This window comes from Exophiala viscosa (genome assembly GCF_022695815.1).
Source record: "Exophiala viscosa unplaced genomic scaffold EDD37scaffold_2, whole genome shotgun sequence".
Lineage (NCBI taxonomy): Eukaryota > Fungi > Ascomycota > Eurotiomycetes > Chaetothyriales > Herpotrichiellaceae > Exophiala > Exophiala viscosa.
Genome location: NW_026944354.1, coordinates 3627684 through 3642153, shown reverse-complemented (window position 1 = coordinate 3642153; position 14470 = coordinate 3627684). Strand labels below are relative to the sequence as shown.

At 50.7% G+C, this 14470-nt stretch overlaps 7 protein-coding genes across 7 annotated transcripts; 3 read left to right on the top strand and 4 right to left on the bottom strand.

Moving 5' to 3' along the window:
• Positions 1 to 5: 5 nt before the first annotated feature.
• EDD37DRAFT_623880 (glutathione S-transferase) lies at positions 6 to 1410 on the top strand. The gene has a single exon (XM_062816127.1). The coding sequence runs from the start codon at positions 282 to 284 to the stop codon at positions 1248 to 1250; it is 969 nt and encodes a 322-aa protein (XP_062673857.1). The 5' UTR covers positions 6 to 281; the 3' UTR covers positions 1251 to 1410.
• A 175-nt stretch (positions 1411 to 1585) lies between these two features.
• On the bottom strand, positions 1586 to 4297 carry EDD37DRAFT_647627 (uncharacterized protein; the record flags this gene model as incomplete). The annotated part of the gene is made up of 5 exons (XM_062817906.1): positions 1586 to 1910; positions 1963 to 2273; positions 2324 to 2702; positions 3219 to 3320; positions 3378 to 4297. 5 exons carry the CDS (start codon positions 4295 to 4297, stop codon positions 1586 to 1588), a joined length of 2037 nt encoding a protein of 678 aa, XP_062673856.1.
• Positions 4298 to 4993: 696 nt separating this feature from the next.
• Positions 4994 to 6617, bottom strand: EDD37DRAFT_647626 (major facilitator superfamily domain-containing protein; the record flags this gene model as incomplete). Its single annotated transcript, XM_062817905.1, has 5 exons — positions 4994 to 5439; positions 5490 to 5574; positions 5624 to 5857; positions 5911 to 6352; positions 6400 to 6617. The coding sequence occupies 5 exons, from the start codon at positions 6615 to 6617 to the stop codon at positions 4994 to 4996; spliced, it is 1425 nt and encodes a 474-aa protein (XP_062673855.1).
• A 718-nt stretch (positions 6618 to 7335) lies between these two features.
• EDD37DRAFT_692253 (putative fructosyl amino acid oxidasesarcosine oxidase) lies at positions 7336 to 8953 on the top strand. The gene is made up of 2 exons (XM_062820034.1): positions 7336 to 8470; positions 8526 to 8953. Exons 1-2 carry the CDS (start codon positions 7419 to 7421, stop codon positions 8788 to 8790), a joined length of 1317 nt encoding a protein of 438 aa, XP_062673854.1. The 5' UTR covers positions 7336 to 7418; the 3' UTR covers positions 8791 to 8953.
• Positions 8954 to 9010: 57 nt separating this feature from the next.
• Positions 9011 to 11514, top strand: EDD37DRAFT_287354 (fungal-specific transcription factor domain-containing protein). Its single transcript, XM_062811092.1, has 4 exons — positions 9011 to 9184; positions 9257 to 9333; positions 9398 to 10355; positions 10401 to 11514. The coding sequence occupies exons 1-4, from the start codon at positions 9074 to 9076 to the stop codon at positions 11367 to 11369; spliced, it is 2115 nt and encodes a 704-aa protein (XP_062673853.1). The 5' UTR covers positions 9011 to 9073; the 3' UTR covers positions 11370 to 11514.
• Positions 11012 to 12915, bottom strand: EDD37DRAFT_678040 (uncharacterized protein; the record flags this gene model as incomplete). The annotated part of the gene is made up of 7 exons (XM_062819627.1): positions 11012 to 11659; positions 11712 to 11995; positions 12050 to 12156; positions 12224 to 12422; positions 12479 to 12585; positions 12636 to 12811; positions 12872 to 12915. The coding sequence occupies 7 exons, from the start codon at positions 12913 to 12915 to the stop codon at positions 11491 to 11493; spliced, it is 1086 nt and encodes a 361-aa protein (XP_062673852.1). The 3' UTR covers positions 11012 to 11490.
• A 174-nt stretch (positions 12916 to 13089) lies between these two features.
• On the bottom strand, positions 13090 to 14412 carry EDD37DRAFT_692250 (chaperonin 10-like protein; the record flags this gene model as incomplete). The annotated part of the gene is given in 3 exon segments (XM_062820033.1): positions 13090 to 13883; positions 13903 to 14245; positions 14295 to 14412. The coding sequence occupies 3 exon segments, from the start codon at positions 14410 to 14412 to the stop codon at positions 13310 to 13312; spliced, it is 1035 nt and encodes a 344-aa protein (XP_062673851.1). The 3' UTR covers positions 13090 to 13309.
• Between the last annotated feature and the right edge of the window lie 58 nt (positions 14413 to 14470).

Genomic DNA, 14470 nt, shown 5'->3' with positions numbered 1-14470 from the left:
AACGCCAGAAAGTGGATGAAGTCTCCGGGCTTGAAAGTCGGATCATTTGGGGGAAGGGTCACTAGGCAGCCCCAGGGGCATTGGGCTTTGTCGGCTGTACGAGTATCGGGGTCATCCCAGCCGGACCCTTCTCCAAACGTTCGGAGCGGTGCTACATTCTTCCTCACAAGTATACGCTTTCGGTTTGTCAGCTTAGCTACAAAGTGGAATGACGTCTCGGCAACTAGCTCTCGTCTCCGTTGTCCCCTACCGTAGCTGTTCGTCCCCAGCTCTCAACGTCCATGAAAGCACCCACCACGCTGCTTTCCCGTGCTGTCTGTCCATCGACACGTACCAGTAAGGTCTCTTCTCGCTTGATGACAACATCCGGTCTCAACGACAACCACCCACTTTTCCAGGAACAGCTCCAGGCTCTCAAGCGACAGCAAGCCCTCAAAATGTCTTCGTCCACACGCGGCAGTAAACGTCAAAAACCCAACGACGCCGACAAGACCTTCCAACTCATCTACTGGCCCTCTATGCCCGGTCGAGGCGAACATATCCGCCTCGCCTTCGAAGCCACCGGCACACCATACACCGACGTCTCCAACAAAACCGACGCCGGGGTTAACGCTGTCCTGTCTCAAATCAGCGACAAAAATTCCGGAGATGAACATAATCCTCCACCGTTGGCCCCTCCGGTTCTCAAACACGGCGACGATGTGACTATAAGTCAAACGCCCAATATCCTGCTGTACCTGGGACCGAAACTCGGTCTCGTCCCCGATGTCAATGAGGACCGGGTAGGACTGTATCACGTCAATGCACTTACTTTGACTGCTCTCGACGGTCTGAGCAATGAGCCTCACGACGTGCACCATCCGATCGCCAGCTCAGCGTACTATGAGGATCAGAAACCCGAAGCCGCCAAGAAAGCTGAGGATTATCGAAATGTCAGACTGCCCAAGTTCTTGGAGTATTTTGAGCGTGTGCTCGCAGGACCGGCGAGTCAAGGCGGGGAGTACTTGTATGGTGGAAAATTGAGTTATGCCGATTTAGTCCTGTTCCAGACGCTGGATGGGTTGAGCTTCGCGTTTCCGAAGCGTGTTGGCAAATTGAGGGGCAGTGGGAAATATGAGAAGGTGTTTGCCTTGTATGAGAGGGTGAAGGGACTTGATAAGGTCAAGGCGTATCTGGAGAGTGATAGACGATTGGAGTATAGTATGGGTATTTATCGGCATTATCCTGAGTTGGATGAGGAGGGGGAGTAAAGCCTTGGGGCGAAGCACATCAGATCTGACGAAAACGTCAGACTAGGCTGCATCACGGTCTCTACGGCTCTCATGTCGAAAAGAATCGTACTTACAGTGTGTAGGCCAGTGGTAGAAAAGTAGAAAGAGAAGAAAATGAAAAGTGCTTTCTAAGATTGAATACCTAACAATACAGTAAGGGTAGGTGGCTGATGAGTAATCTTCCCGAAATGTCGGTGTTTGTAATACTGGAAAACAGACTTCAGCTGACCGTAAATGATGTAGGATTGGGCACGACACATTTTCTTGACAATTGTGACGCTTTGATGACTTCCAGAAGAATACCATGCGTGAGCTTACCTATGCATTGAGATGGTGTCGGGTTCCTCCCATTTCCTCACAGCTTCCAGCATGTGCATCTGTAATTCCAGGGGCACACTGTCCTCTAAGTTGTCTTTTTCTACCATGTGCATGAATAGTGACTGTACAGTCCTGATCTTGCAAATGTGGGCAAAGGTTTTGAGGGTGGGAGATAAATTGGGGCTTTCTCGCGGAGTGCAATCTGAGAGCCATGGCATAGGGCACTGGTCCTCGGGGCCGTCTTCGTACAAAGGAGATGAGATATACATATCTGGAAGGCTGACAGGTGTACCAAGTGCTGAGCTGACTGAGCGGTCGAGACTTTGAGACGCAACGTAAGCACGAGAATGGCTGGATGGAGTTGCCTACCTACGTGTATGCACTTGACCAGACTCTGATCATCATGGTGTTGCGTGAATCATTTTGGATCTTTTTCAAGCGATGAAATCGATGAAGGCTGGCAAACTTCATGATGACACCACTGACATGGGCAATCCGCCAGGTGTTTTCCGCATGCAATGCAAGCATTGCTGATAAGAGCATCGCCTGCAGTCGGATAAGTGGTGTGGAAGATGAGTCTGCCATGATAGATTGCTCGGCTTGTGCTCTTAACTTGAAGTTCTGATACTTGGAGTGTGGGGCATTGTCAGCTTTGGATTCGATCAGCAATCCAGTCGCAAATATCTATTGCGTGGTCAAAGAATGATCGTTGTCGATGGAGAAATTGGACCAACCATATTGACAAAGAAAGCGGCCCAGCCACCCAATCTCCCGCCCGACAAGGAGGATTTCCAACGCAGGTAATAGTCTCCACAATCCCTGATGTTTAGGAATGGGTATTGTGGGTGGATGACACTGCAATAGGTGCGAAATAAAGAAGCAGCTGCGGGTATTGAGATGTCGTCCGCCCAGGTCTCGTTGACAAAGCCCGGGAGTATAGTTGGCCTCCCGTTGATATGATCTCCCGGAATGAAAGTACACGACCCTGGTGGGACGGGACATCTCCAACGTTCAATGCTGGAGGTGGTTGCTACCCGGACTGCTGCCAATTTTCTGGATATCCATGGTGACCCAAATTCGACTGAGATATCTCTGGAGTAATCGTCACGCAAGCTGTCATGGCTGTTAGTTTGGCTTGCTGAATCAATAGTTCGTTCAGTACCAGTCCCCGCCAAGGTGCAGTTGCGGCAAGACACCTCTTGGTCAAAGTCGCATCTTTGCTTCCGACGCCTACATCTTTGACACACGCGCTTCTTCCTTCCTGATCCAAGATCTCTATCGAGTGGCATAGCCATAGACTTTCATAGCGGACGGTCCACAGACCTTACGGTGTCGGACGTAGTTCACGATAAGTGGATTGATAGATTGGTAATGATGCGGATCAAGATCTGATATCAATGAAGTTATGCCCCCTTGGCCCCTAAGCCCGCTCTGTGATGATTAAGCCGCCTTGGCTCTGCCAAGGGATGTAAAGACGTAAATGACCCAGGACCAGGAGTGTGTCGTGCAGTCGTGACGGCACTTTAACTACGTCATAGCAAAACACGTAATCTACATCGGGAAGGTTCGCTGGGGCGCGTCCATGTCCACACCCATTGGCGCCTCGTTGTGCAAGTCTCCTTCTTCTACAAGTCCAGGTCTGCATCGACATCTCCCAGCACATTGAGGGTTTCTTGCCAAATCTGCTTTCTTGCTTTGATGCAATCCGGATCTGTAACAATCTTTCCTGGACTAGAACACACGATAGGTCAATTGATTGCAACAACCACCCAGGAGACAGAAACTTACTGGGTGATGATTTCATTCTCCAGGTATTTCCCATGAGAATCGACGCCGTACATCGCAGCGTCAAGGAATGTCTTCGACCCGTCAACCACGTCCCGTGCGACCAACCACTGCAGGAACCTCAGGATCAGCGGCGCCTTCTCACCTCGCGACATGAGTTGGGACTTGCAAAACCCCGGCGTCACACAGTTGACAATAACTTGAGGCAGTGCACCATCTTTCGCGGCGACCATGTTCGCCAATTCAATGGTGATATAATGGTCGAGTAACTTGCTGACGGCGTACCGTTCCAAGGGATTCACACTTTGTGTCTTTTCCCACAGTTTCTTGTCGTTCAAGGCCTGGAGAATGTTCGAAGCGTTGCGTTCGGAGAAGTTGGCCATTTGGTGGATGTCGCTCGCCACAATGACCAGATGAGGAACCGCAATCGCTCCAGGATGACTGTTACTGGTATCGGACTTGGACTGCTTGAGCAATGGGAGCAATTTGAGGCTCAGCAGGGCTGTGGACAGGCAATTGACCTGGATCGTCTTCTCCCACCCATCCGAAGTCTGCTCCCATAGTCCCGTGGCCAAACCAGCGTTCATGATGGCCACGTCGAGTCTTCCGCCTTCTTTGACGTGCTTCTCAGCCCGTGCCGCAAAGCTTTTGACGCTATCGAACGACCCCATCTCCAGCGGCCACACTTCGATGGCATCCGAGGCGGCACCAGTCGTTCTTCGGATATCATCTTTGGCGGCCTCGCCTTTGGACACATTACGCACACCCATGATGATCTTAGTCGCGCCGAGATTGATTGCGTGACGCGCTGCTTCACGACCCACGCCAGTGTTGGCCCCTGTGATGAGCACGGTCTGGCCGTCAAATGAGTGAGGAGGAGGTAAAGTGGGCCGGTGGAACGGAAGCACGAGGAGATTCGACATAACGGGTGAAGTGCTTGAGAAACGTCTTCCGATTCAGCAAAAAGAATTGACAGCCAGAGTGGGTGGTGATCCGGTCGAGTTGAATGGAGGTTGAGATCTTTGACGCGGAGATTCCTTGTTGTTTTGTGCCAGAACCACAGCAGTTGTCCCTTAGGCAGGTCACATAGTACTTTCGGGAGATCGAAGCTGCGGCGTGGGCATGTGTTTGTCCGGACAACATGCATTGCCTTATCTGGCGGACGCTGCGGGCCCTGGTTCCTCCGCATATCAAACAAGCCTTGTGCAGCCTTGCGCAGCCTTGCGAGAATACGTCTCATTATTGGTCAGATCGTGGTTCACGATGACCGAAATGGCAATTGGCAGCGAAACGGACCATTGTATCGCCCGCAGCCATGGCTCACTCCACACCTACTCGTATTCCATCGCCCGGTCCAGGTGTACGTGAACAGGAGAAGCAATGGTCATAGGGTGTTATCAAGGACTGCGTGTCGAATTCAACAATGTATTTGTTTCTTGCTTGCAACGACGCTGACACTTGACTATCTTCATTCATCTCTAGGCCACCACAGCCAAATTAGAGCAATGTAGCATAACTCTGAGAAATGCTGTTATGTTCTACACCATTCCGGGCTCCAGGCGCCGTAGTAGCGCTTGATTGTCGACGATGGTGATTTGACATCTCCACTCATGTACGCCTCAGTTCGGGTATCTTCGAAAGAGGATATGAGATATGGCGTAGGTTGTCGCACCCAACGCGCACATACCGGAAACTACTCCAAAGCCAACTAGATACTTGGGAGCGTCCTTGGAAGGAAACAAGTATGCGCCGTAGATCCCGGCAAAGTTTGCCAACGAATTGATAAACGCCATACCGACGCCCCTGGTTTCTGGACGCATTGGGGCGAATGTTGACGATGAGAAGGCCAGAGACATGGCGTTGGCAGACATGACCCCTGACGCCAGAAACACTAGAAGGACATATCGGGCCGTGTAGTTGTAAATAGCGCACGTGAGGATCGCCATGACTGTCGCCACGACCAGCCATCCGGCGATGATAAGCCCGCGCACACTTGGAAATTTGTCACTCATGTATGCTGTTGAGAGGACAGCAACAAACGCCACGCTGTAGATGGGTACGGTCACTGTCTCCCGTTAGGTCAAGTTCACCAGGATTATCTGAAGAACAGCTCACTGTATTGGGCCGTGACTGAGGTATACCCTAAGCCTTTCACGAGGGTTGGATAAAAATAGGACATTGTGCCCGACGTCGCGATACACTTTGGGGTCAGCTGTTGATGATGCTATACTGTGACTGGGCGTACTCACAATATACCCAAGGGTCAGCAACCATGTCCGGAAGTCCTGCAGGGAAGCCTTCACTGCTTCCAAAGCACTCAAAGGGGGTGTATCTTCCGTGTATGTCACGATATCATCTGCCAATAGCCGCTGAGTCGCGATCTCCCGCTGACGTGGTGTAAATCCCCTCGAGGTTGCTGGGAAATCCGGCAGAATCCATACCGTGATCAGTGAACAGCCTATTGTGGCAGCTCCTTCGACGATCTGTAAACATGTGTTAGCTGCCTGGGTTACTCTTCGGGGGTAATACTACCCACAAAAAGCCACCGCCACCCAGCAATACCATGAGCACCATCGAGATGGCCAGTGATAGCACCACTGACAATCCCTCCGAAAGCACCTGACAGTACAGCTGCAGAGTAGAAAATGCCGAAGCGTCGGGATTGTTCATTCTTCTTGTACCAACAGCCGAGCATCAGACTAACACCAGGGGCGAAAGCAGCCTCGAGGATACCGAGGACGAAACGTACAGCCATCAGTGACCCTGAGCTCTTGACGGCAGCCATGCAGCAGGTAATGACACCCCAGATGGCCATGACACTACATAGATAGATTGAAGGTCGCGTCTTTGCAATGATAAGGTTGCTTGGGATCTCGAAGATAATGTAGGATATGAAGAAGACCACAAGCGCCAATGAGTACTCATTCGATGAGAGGTTGAGGTCGGCACTCATGCCTGCCACTTTCGCGTTGCCAATGCTAATATCAGTCAGCGACCATTCACCCAGCACCGCAAAATAACTTACTTCGTCCGATCAGCGTAAGAGAACAGATACATTATCCAGATAGCGGGCATCAGCAGCAGGTCAATCTTGCGGCGCACCGCTTTCTCCTCTGCTTCCGTATAGTCCACCACATTTCCGACCTGTACGTCTGCTGAGTTGCGCAACTTCGGATTGGTTTCGAAGGACGGCTTCACGTTAGTCAACGCGTTGTCCTTGATGGTTGGGCCAGCGACCTCCATTGTTCAGATATGCGAGTTTCAAAGTGATATGAAGTTGCACAATTTGCATGACTAAAGCTTTGTGCTCGCATGGACTACGCTGTTCATATAGGTCCAGCCGTAGGACGAGGTTGGCGGTTGAAACCGTCGTCCCCAGATACGTGGCGGTATCGACCGCCGCTGTGCGGTATATTGCGCTCGCCGATAATACTTTATTGTAAGCGGATGATAGCGCTTTGACGGGCCGCAGCTGTCAAGTCTCTCGTCGTGTGGAGCCGTGCCAGCCTGTTATCTTGAGAACGGTCCTGGAGCGAAAGAGAGTCCTTATGTAGCTCGCTTCTTATCGCAACTTGCTGGTTTAAACTACTTGATCCGTCCATCAAGCAATGTACGTCGTTCACTTGACCCATCCTTGGGCGTCATAAGATGGTATTTGGGTAGATGTAGCTAAAGTCCCTGCGTAAAGCTCTTTGCGGTATTCACCGCTCGAGCGCCTCCCTGATAAGGTCATCTGCCAATAACATGGTTCCATCTACATACCTAACCTTAGGTGACTACGTGGGTAAGATAGACCTTCCCCACGAAGCTTTTGGGATCTGATTCAGTGCCAGTCACGGCCACTCAACACGGATATCAGCTCTCATCCGTCATGTTCCCAACCCCACTACCATCCGTTTTGGAGGCAGAACTTCTTTTCGGCTATTACCGCTCTCAAACCGAAAGACCGATTTCTGCACATAAGTGTAGAGTCAAACTGATTTTGCCGGTGCACCTACTTTTCACCTGCATTTCTGCTTCCTGTCGATTTTCCAGCCAAGTAAAATGTCCCAGCGCTTGCCAGACTCGATAATTATCGTTGGTGCAGGAATTTGGGGGTTATCAACTGCACTCGCCATCGCTCGGCGCTATCCTTCAATAGAAATCACTCTTGTCGACCGTCAGACACCCCCTGTCGAGGATGGCGCAAGCGTCGACACTACCAGATGCATACGAGCAGACTATGCAGATCCTGTCTATACCCAACTTGCAGAGGAAGCTCAGAAGAAGATAGAAGAGGATCCAGAGCTCGTCCCGTTTTACTTTAAACAGGGCATGACCTTTGTGTGCAACGGAGAATCGAGACCAATCCTTGACTTCTGGAAGAAAGGCCTGGAAAACAACAAAAAGAGCAGTAACGATAGGTTGGTTCAAATGCCTACACCCGAGTCAGTATATCAACGTCTACATGGCCAGAGCGCCCAACTTGTCCCTGAAAATATCCTGAATGAGAAAAGGCAATGGAATCTAGGTTATTGCAACCTAGATGACGCTTTCATTGATGCAAAGGAGTGTACACGGGTGTACTATGAGCGGTGTTTGAAGTACCCATCCATATCTTTCCGATGTGGAGTGCCTGTCCAACGAGTGTGCATGTCCAATGGACGGACATCAGGGGTTCTTCTAGAAGATGGCCAGACATTGTCTGCATCTCAGGTGTTGATTGCCGCTGGTGCTTGGTCAAATCAATTACTGTATCTGGAGGGTCTGGCGGTCTCTAATGGCATCGCGGTGGCCTGGATAAAATTAACAGAGGACGAGATCGCAAAGTGGAAGAATATGGCAATCACAACAAATCTCGACACTGGCTTGAACCTTTTCCCGCCTCACAACGGCGAGATGAAGGTATTGCTTAGGTCTATTGGATACCAGAACACAGTTTCCATACCTCATCCAGAAGATGCTAGCAAAAAGATTCAGACATCGCTGCCTCGAACTCTTCTTACCAACCCCACAGACGTTATACCACCACAGGTCGAAGCTCGACTTCGGGACAACCTACGTGAGCTTATGCCTTCATTAGCGAATCGACCATTTGATCGCACAAAGATCTGCTGGTAAGCTCTCTTCAATGTGCCTGCTTGAAACTATAATGCTTACTGCATGCTCTAGGGTGTCAAAAACACCATCCAGCGACTTTATCATCGCCCCACACCCTGCCATCGAAGGACTACATGTCGCAACTGGTGACTCGGGGCACGGGTGGAAGTTTATCACCACCATTGGTGATATGATCTTGGACTCTATGGAAGGAACGCTGGACAAGAAGCTGGCCGAGAGATGGGCCTGGGCTGCAAAAGGCCCAGACAATGGAGCTGCGCCTGGAGTAGGTGGCAACCCGACTGAACTCCGACATGTCGTTCGCAGTAGACTTTGATCTCAAGAGACAAGGAACGATTACAAGGCCAAATTTATATGGCATCCCAAGTGTAACAGTTGTGGGAAGTTGAGCTGGCGCGCTTGTCGGGCACTGATCCACCTAAGTTAAAGAACGATAAGGAGGTGGAGGTGCCTAGACACTACCCCGCCATACCCGCTTGGGCTTCCAACTGATAAGAGAACCACGAGATCCAGACAATCTTGCCTTTTTCCGAACTCATCTAGGTCGGCATCAGTCACGCTGCTCGCTCTAGATCTCCCATGGTTCAGGACTCCACCAGATGCCACCAACCGAAGCGGAGCATGTCAAGATGCGGTTGGGCAGAAGATCAAACATTACGGCGTGCATCCGATGTAGGCGAAAGAAAAAGCGGTGCGACCAGGAGCTTCCTGTGAGTGTCTTCTGCCATGGCATGCTTCCTGGCTGCTATGTCTAAAGAATGGTCATATTGAATCTCTGATAGAAATGTGGCCTTTGCGAGGATGCTGGTGCCGAATGTGTAAGCTACGATGCGGCATCCCAGAGACAAATGCCTCGAAGGTCAGTATCGCCCCCCAGGTTCTCGACCTTGCTTGCAGGACATCCTTTGACATGTCTGATACAGCTACGTGCGCAACCTCGAAAAACGGGTCTCTGACCTTGAGTCGAAACTACGGGATCTTGGTATTGAGAACCTTGATGTGGAAGAGGAACCACGTAGTACTGGCTTCGAAGTCATGCACTCACCATCGCCCGAGCGAACATCAGGAGGCTTCGCAAGAAGAGATTTATCGAGGGACGCTGCCGCTGGAGCCGGCAACCCACTCAATGGCAGCTCGAGCCTGCTACGACGCGAGTCCTTTGGCGAGCCGGCTTTTAACAAGATTGTACTGACCGATCTAATGAGAGCGAAACCCACAGCACACAGAGCTGAAGACCCAGGGCGTGACCACATGCATGTTGAGCGAAACTTCTCGACCGATGAGTTCGACACCTCACCTATCTCGCTCCCAACGAGGAAAGGCGCTCAGAGCCTTATCAATGCATACTTCCATTTCGCGGATCAAAGTTTGTCATTATTACACAAACCGACACTAGAACAGAAAGTGGAGCTTCTTTACACTACACCGCGCGTTGCCGACCTTACAGAAGCCAGCACAGACTTCAAGATGGCAGTTTTCTTCGTTTTTGAGGCCTTCGCGGTGGCTTTGTTGACACTTCAAAAGTATGACCCTCTGAAAATACCAACTTCACTTGCAGAGAGATATCATAATACGGCGCTGAAGACCATCAACGAAGTCGGCCTACCCAGCGATCTAGAAGGAGTACAAGCTCTTTTGCTGATCGCGCAGTACTACTATCACCACCCGACAGTTTGGGCTGTATGGAAGACGGTAGGGAGCGCCCTACACCTCGCGGTAGAACTAGGCCTACACCAAGATCCACCAGCGGGCGAGAGGCTAGACGCTGTTATGCTTGACAACTTAAGGAGGACATTTTGGGTTGGGTACACAATGGATAGGAGTATCTCAATGACTCTGGGGCTACCAACTCTATTATCAGATGGAGCGATTACGGCAAAGGTAGGTATTGACACCCTTGCCGCATGAAAGTCTGACCGGCAATAGTTCCCCAGTGAAGAGCCAGATGAAAACATCACAGTCAACGGTATCACTATCGGGAATATAGCTATACCCAAGCCGAAGCGATTGGGCCTCCACTTGCTACGCTACCGCCAGCTCCAGTCCGAAATGCGCATGGTGCTGTACGAGAAATCACCTGCAGCTTCAGCCTACATTCCAGTCGATCTGGATAAGTGGCAGCATCAGATGCATGAGCGCATCAAAAGCTGGTATGCTGATACTCCCAGTCGTCAGTCGCTAACCCATCGCGAAGAACGATACATTGAAAATCTCGAGGTTACATACTACGCGGCACTATTTTACCTCTATCGTCCGTCACCCAATGTTCCTAATCCATCCAAGGAGCTTTTGATGGCTCTTGCAGACGCCACGATGAATATGATTCGCCTTTATCGCCTATTTTTCACCAAGAAGCAGCTCACCATATACTGGCTAGCGGTGGATAATTTGTTTTCGGCAGGGACTGCATTGATTTACGCTTATGTAAACTCGACCCTGGTCCAAGAGCGTATCACGTTGCGCAACCTGGAGTCGATGATGCACACCTGCTCATCTGTCCTATGGGGCATGGTCGAGCACTTTCCCAACTTCGGAGACAAGCGCGATAGATTTGATGCATTGGCTTCCAAGACCCTCAAAGATCTCGGCACGGCTCACAGCGAGTATGCTGCGACGGGCCTTTCCTCTACACCTATTTTGGGGCCACAAGGACAACAGCCGCCAGTCTTCGAGGCGAATGGCGCAGATCAAGCGCCACATCCTGCTTATACAATCACGTCAGCCGATGACCAAAACCTCAGTCAATACGCTCAGTTGCCACCACTGATGGCTGGTGTCGAACCCGGCACGAACGTGGCCCATATGCCCTTCTCTTTCTCCGACTTCGACGGCATATCTTTCAATTGGGAGACTCTTGAAAACACCATTGACTTTTGTACACCCTCTTGGCTATAAAATGAGAAACAAAACGCGCGTGTGAGCATGGAGGAAACGATGAATAAATGACGGCTCTGTGGTGTGTCTGACATTTCCACCGATACGACCCCTTTGATGTGGACAACCTCTACATTGATTCTTATTGAGAAGACGCTCCCCGGAATAATCGTTCTGTGCTTGATTCAATTTGACCAGCCTGCTCTTGGTAGATAATCCGGACCTCATCTTCGACGGAGGCGAGGAAGCCAGCGGCGGTGATGTCAGGCTGCCAGCCAATTTCACGGCTCTTGACGCCTTTGATTCGTGAGCTACGCCCAGATTAGCACTTTCGATACGGCCTCTCTAAGGATGACAACATACTTCGAGCCCCAAATGACTTCCACCATGTGGGCGTTCAGGAAGGGGATGCTGAGCGCACTGGCGAACTCATCCGGCGACACCTTCTTGACCTGGGCTGTCTGAAAGAGTCCCTGAGCATGGCCTGATCGAGCGATTGCCTTGGATATGTCGAGCCAAGCGACCTCGCCGGCCTCCAAAAAGTGGTAGCCTTGTTGGCCAAAGTCGACGGATTGTCCATCCGCAATGCGTCGAGCGAGCAGGTTATACATCCTTGCGACATCAGCGATGTGCACAACTGTCCAAATCTGGACGAGCGTCAGCAAGGGCTCGGGAAAAATGGTATCTGAGGGACAACTCACTCCTGAACCCTCTCCGAGGACGATAGGCTGTTCGAAGCCCAATGACATCTTGATCAGGGTGGGAACCTGCAGCGACCTCTGATTGATGGGCCCAGCACCTGTGCCGTCTGGAGTGGAATACTTAGTCACAGTTCTCCGAGATAAACTCGTGACTTCAAAGTGAAGGGCACTTACAGATCAATGGAGGATTCACAATTGCTGTTTTCACACCAAGACGTACCCCAGCCTCGGTGATGGCCACATCGACCTTCCTTATGATCCAGGTCTCGGCGTGCTCCTTCTCCCAGCTGAAGATGTCGTCCTTGTCACTGCGTACTTCCAAATTTGGCGTGCCGGTGTATGGATGGTCGCCAAAGTTGGAGGTCCCTGAGGTCTTCTAAAATTTCAGCAACCGCAACATTGACACAGAATCTGAGCTGGTCAACTCACATGGATATAATAGGCGTTTTTGTTAGACTTGGCTTTGCGATCTCCCAGACCCTCAACAAGAGCTATACAGGATGGGAGATCCATTGCCGAAGCACAGCTGATGGCGACTTTATTGGGTCAGTATGTAACTCTGAAGTTTTGAAAGGGGGCGGCTTACTGTCATTATTGCTGGCTGCCTTTTTGATCACCTCGATGTCATGCAGTCCCTCGAACAGCACTGTATTGACTCCTAATTTCTGAATGATCTGGGCGTGCTCTCGGGATCGTACAAGTGCAGAGATCTTGGACGCATCATAGCCAGAGGACAATAGCTGCGCCAGGACAGCACCGCCACTGAAGAAGGTGGGTCAGTCAATACGAACAGCTGGAAAGATGTCTGATCCCATTCCTTACATATATCCAGAAGCACCAGTGAGGAGAATGCTAGGTGAACTCATTACCGCCGTTGTAGATTCTCTGATTTTTGTTTGACGACGTATACAGCTGGATTGACGCCTGAGTTCTGTGGTACTTATACTGTTAGGCAATTTTGAGACGGTGCATAGTCGTCAAACTCTTTACATTGGAATGCATAAGCACAGCATATCTCGCGCATAATATAATACTCCGGTGGCTACAGTGGCTTCAAAGCACAAGTACATACTATGATTATTCTGTGTACATACTAAACATCGACATCGGAAAAGGTGGAGCTGATGCGAAACTCATGCCCGGTGTATCAGCTGGCAGAATCGTGCTTTGTTAGCCCTTATTTTTTGATTACACCTCAGCTGAATGTGGGGAAGCCTCGTACGAGAATTCTAGGCCCTTATGGTCACTAAATGGTTTGTCCTAGACAGCCACATGAATGTTAGCCCTTGTTGGCCAGCCCCCGTCTCGCCAACCGTCAAGCTGCTTATTGATCTCGTCTGCATCCAGCCCTTTGATCACATTGAACGGTGTAGGCTGCAAGACTCCATCATCGATCAGATTGGGCAGGGCCTTGAAGAACTCCGCCGCCACCTGTCTGAACAGCACGGGTCCGGCAACGAACCTCTGCACCCTGTAGCCCGCCCTCTTGGAGCCCACGGCCGTCGCATCGATGGCGTTATCGCGAGGACGCAAAGGCACAAATGTACCCTCCTTTGAGTCGGACAGCAGTCGAACTCCCAATGTTTGATCGTCTGCGTTTACAGTGTCGCAGACGTATAAAAGGTCGTCGCCCACAGCATGTCGAACTGCCTGATAGACATTATCATCCGATAGACAGCGATCGATAACAAGGTTTGCGCCCATTTCTTTCAAGGTCTTCTCTGCGTGAATCCCAGCGGTAAGGATGATTGTCCCAACCCCAGCCCATTTCGCCAGCTGAATGCCGGATTTACCACAAGCAGAGTTACCACCGACGATGACCATGCTGACTTTGCTGTAGTCGAAACCCTTACTGTCCGCAGACAAGGGTGAGGGCAAGCCGAATCCCAGTTGCGAAAAAGAGCGCGACGTAAGACGTCAGCGCGTTCAGGATAATGGTTGAAGTTTGGTCCGGAGTGACTGCTATCGGCAGAGGCGCAATAAAATCCGCCTCAAGCAAAGCATATTCCTGGGAGCCTTTTGTATCTGATAATGCAGGGTCACCTTGGCCAAAAACCTGGTTACCAATGTTGAACGAGGTCACATCTGGACCAAGCTCGGCTATTTTTCCAACGATGTCGACGGCAAATGTGGCGGGTAGGTTCTCCTTTCCCACGAAATATGCAATCTCGCGAACGCGACCATCGTGTGGATTTACTGGGAAGAAGTAAGTACACTGGGTAGCCAAAGAGGCTATACAGCTCACATCCTGCAATGGAGACTTTGACGAGCACCTGACCTGATCCAGGTTTGGGGATAGGACGATCGATCAGCTTCACCGGGTGCGCCAGCTCATTTACACCGATTGCCTTCTGGGAGGGCATCGTGAATACACAATTATTTTTGGGTGCGACACAATACTTCGTCATTCATTGAAGGTAA

Excerpts from the sequence above, each read along its gene's own strand:
- EDD37DRAFT_623880 (XM_062816127.1), top strand. The coding sequence starts at position 282 with ATGAAAGCACCCACCACGCTGCTTTCCCGTGCTGTCTGTCCATCGACA.
- EDD37DRAFT_692253 (XM_062820034.1), top strand. The coding sequence starts at position 7,419 with ATGTCCCAGCGCTTGCCAGACTCGATAATTATCGTTGGTGCAGGAATT. Across the intron at positions 8,471-8,525 it reads GATCGCACAAAGATCTGCTG|GGTGTCAAAAACACCATCCA; the intron begins GTAAGCTCTCTT and ends TGCATGCTCTAG.
- EDD37DRAFT_287354 (XM_062811092.1), top strand. The coding sequence starts at position 9,074 with ATGCCACCAACCGAAGCGGAGCATGTCAAGATGCGGTTGGGCAGAAGA. Across the intron at positions 9,185-9,256 it reads GGTGCGACCAGGAGCTTCCT|AAATGTGGCCTTTGCGAGGA; the intron begins GTGAGTGTCTTC and ends AATCTCTGATAG. Across the intron at positions 9,334-9,397 it reads CAGAGACAAATGCCTCGAAG|CTACGTGCGCAACCTCGAAA; the intron begins GTCAGTATCGCC and ends TGTCTGATACAG.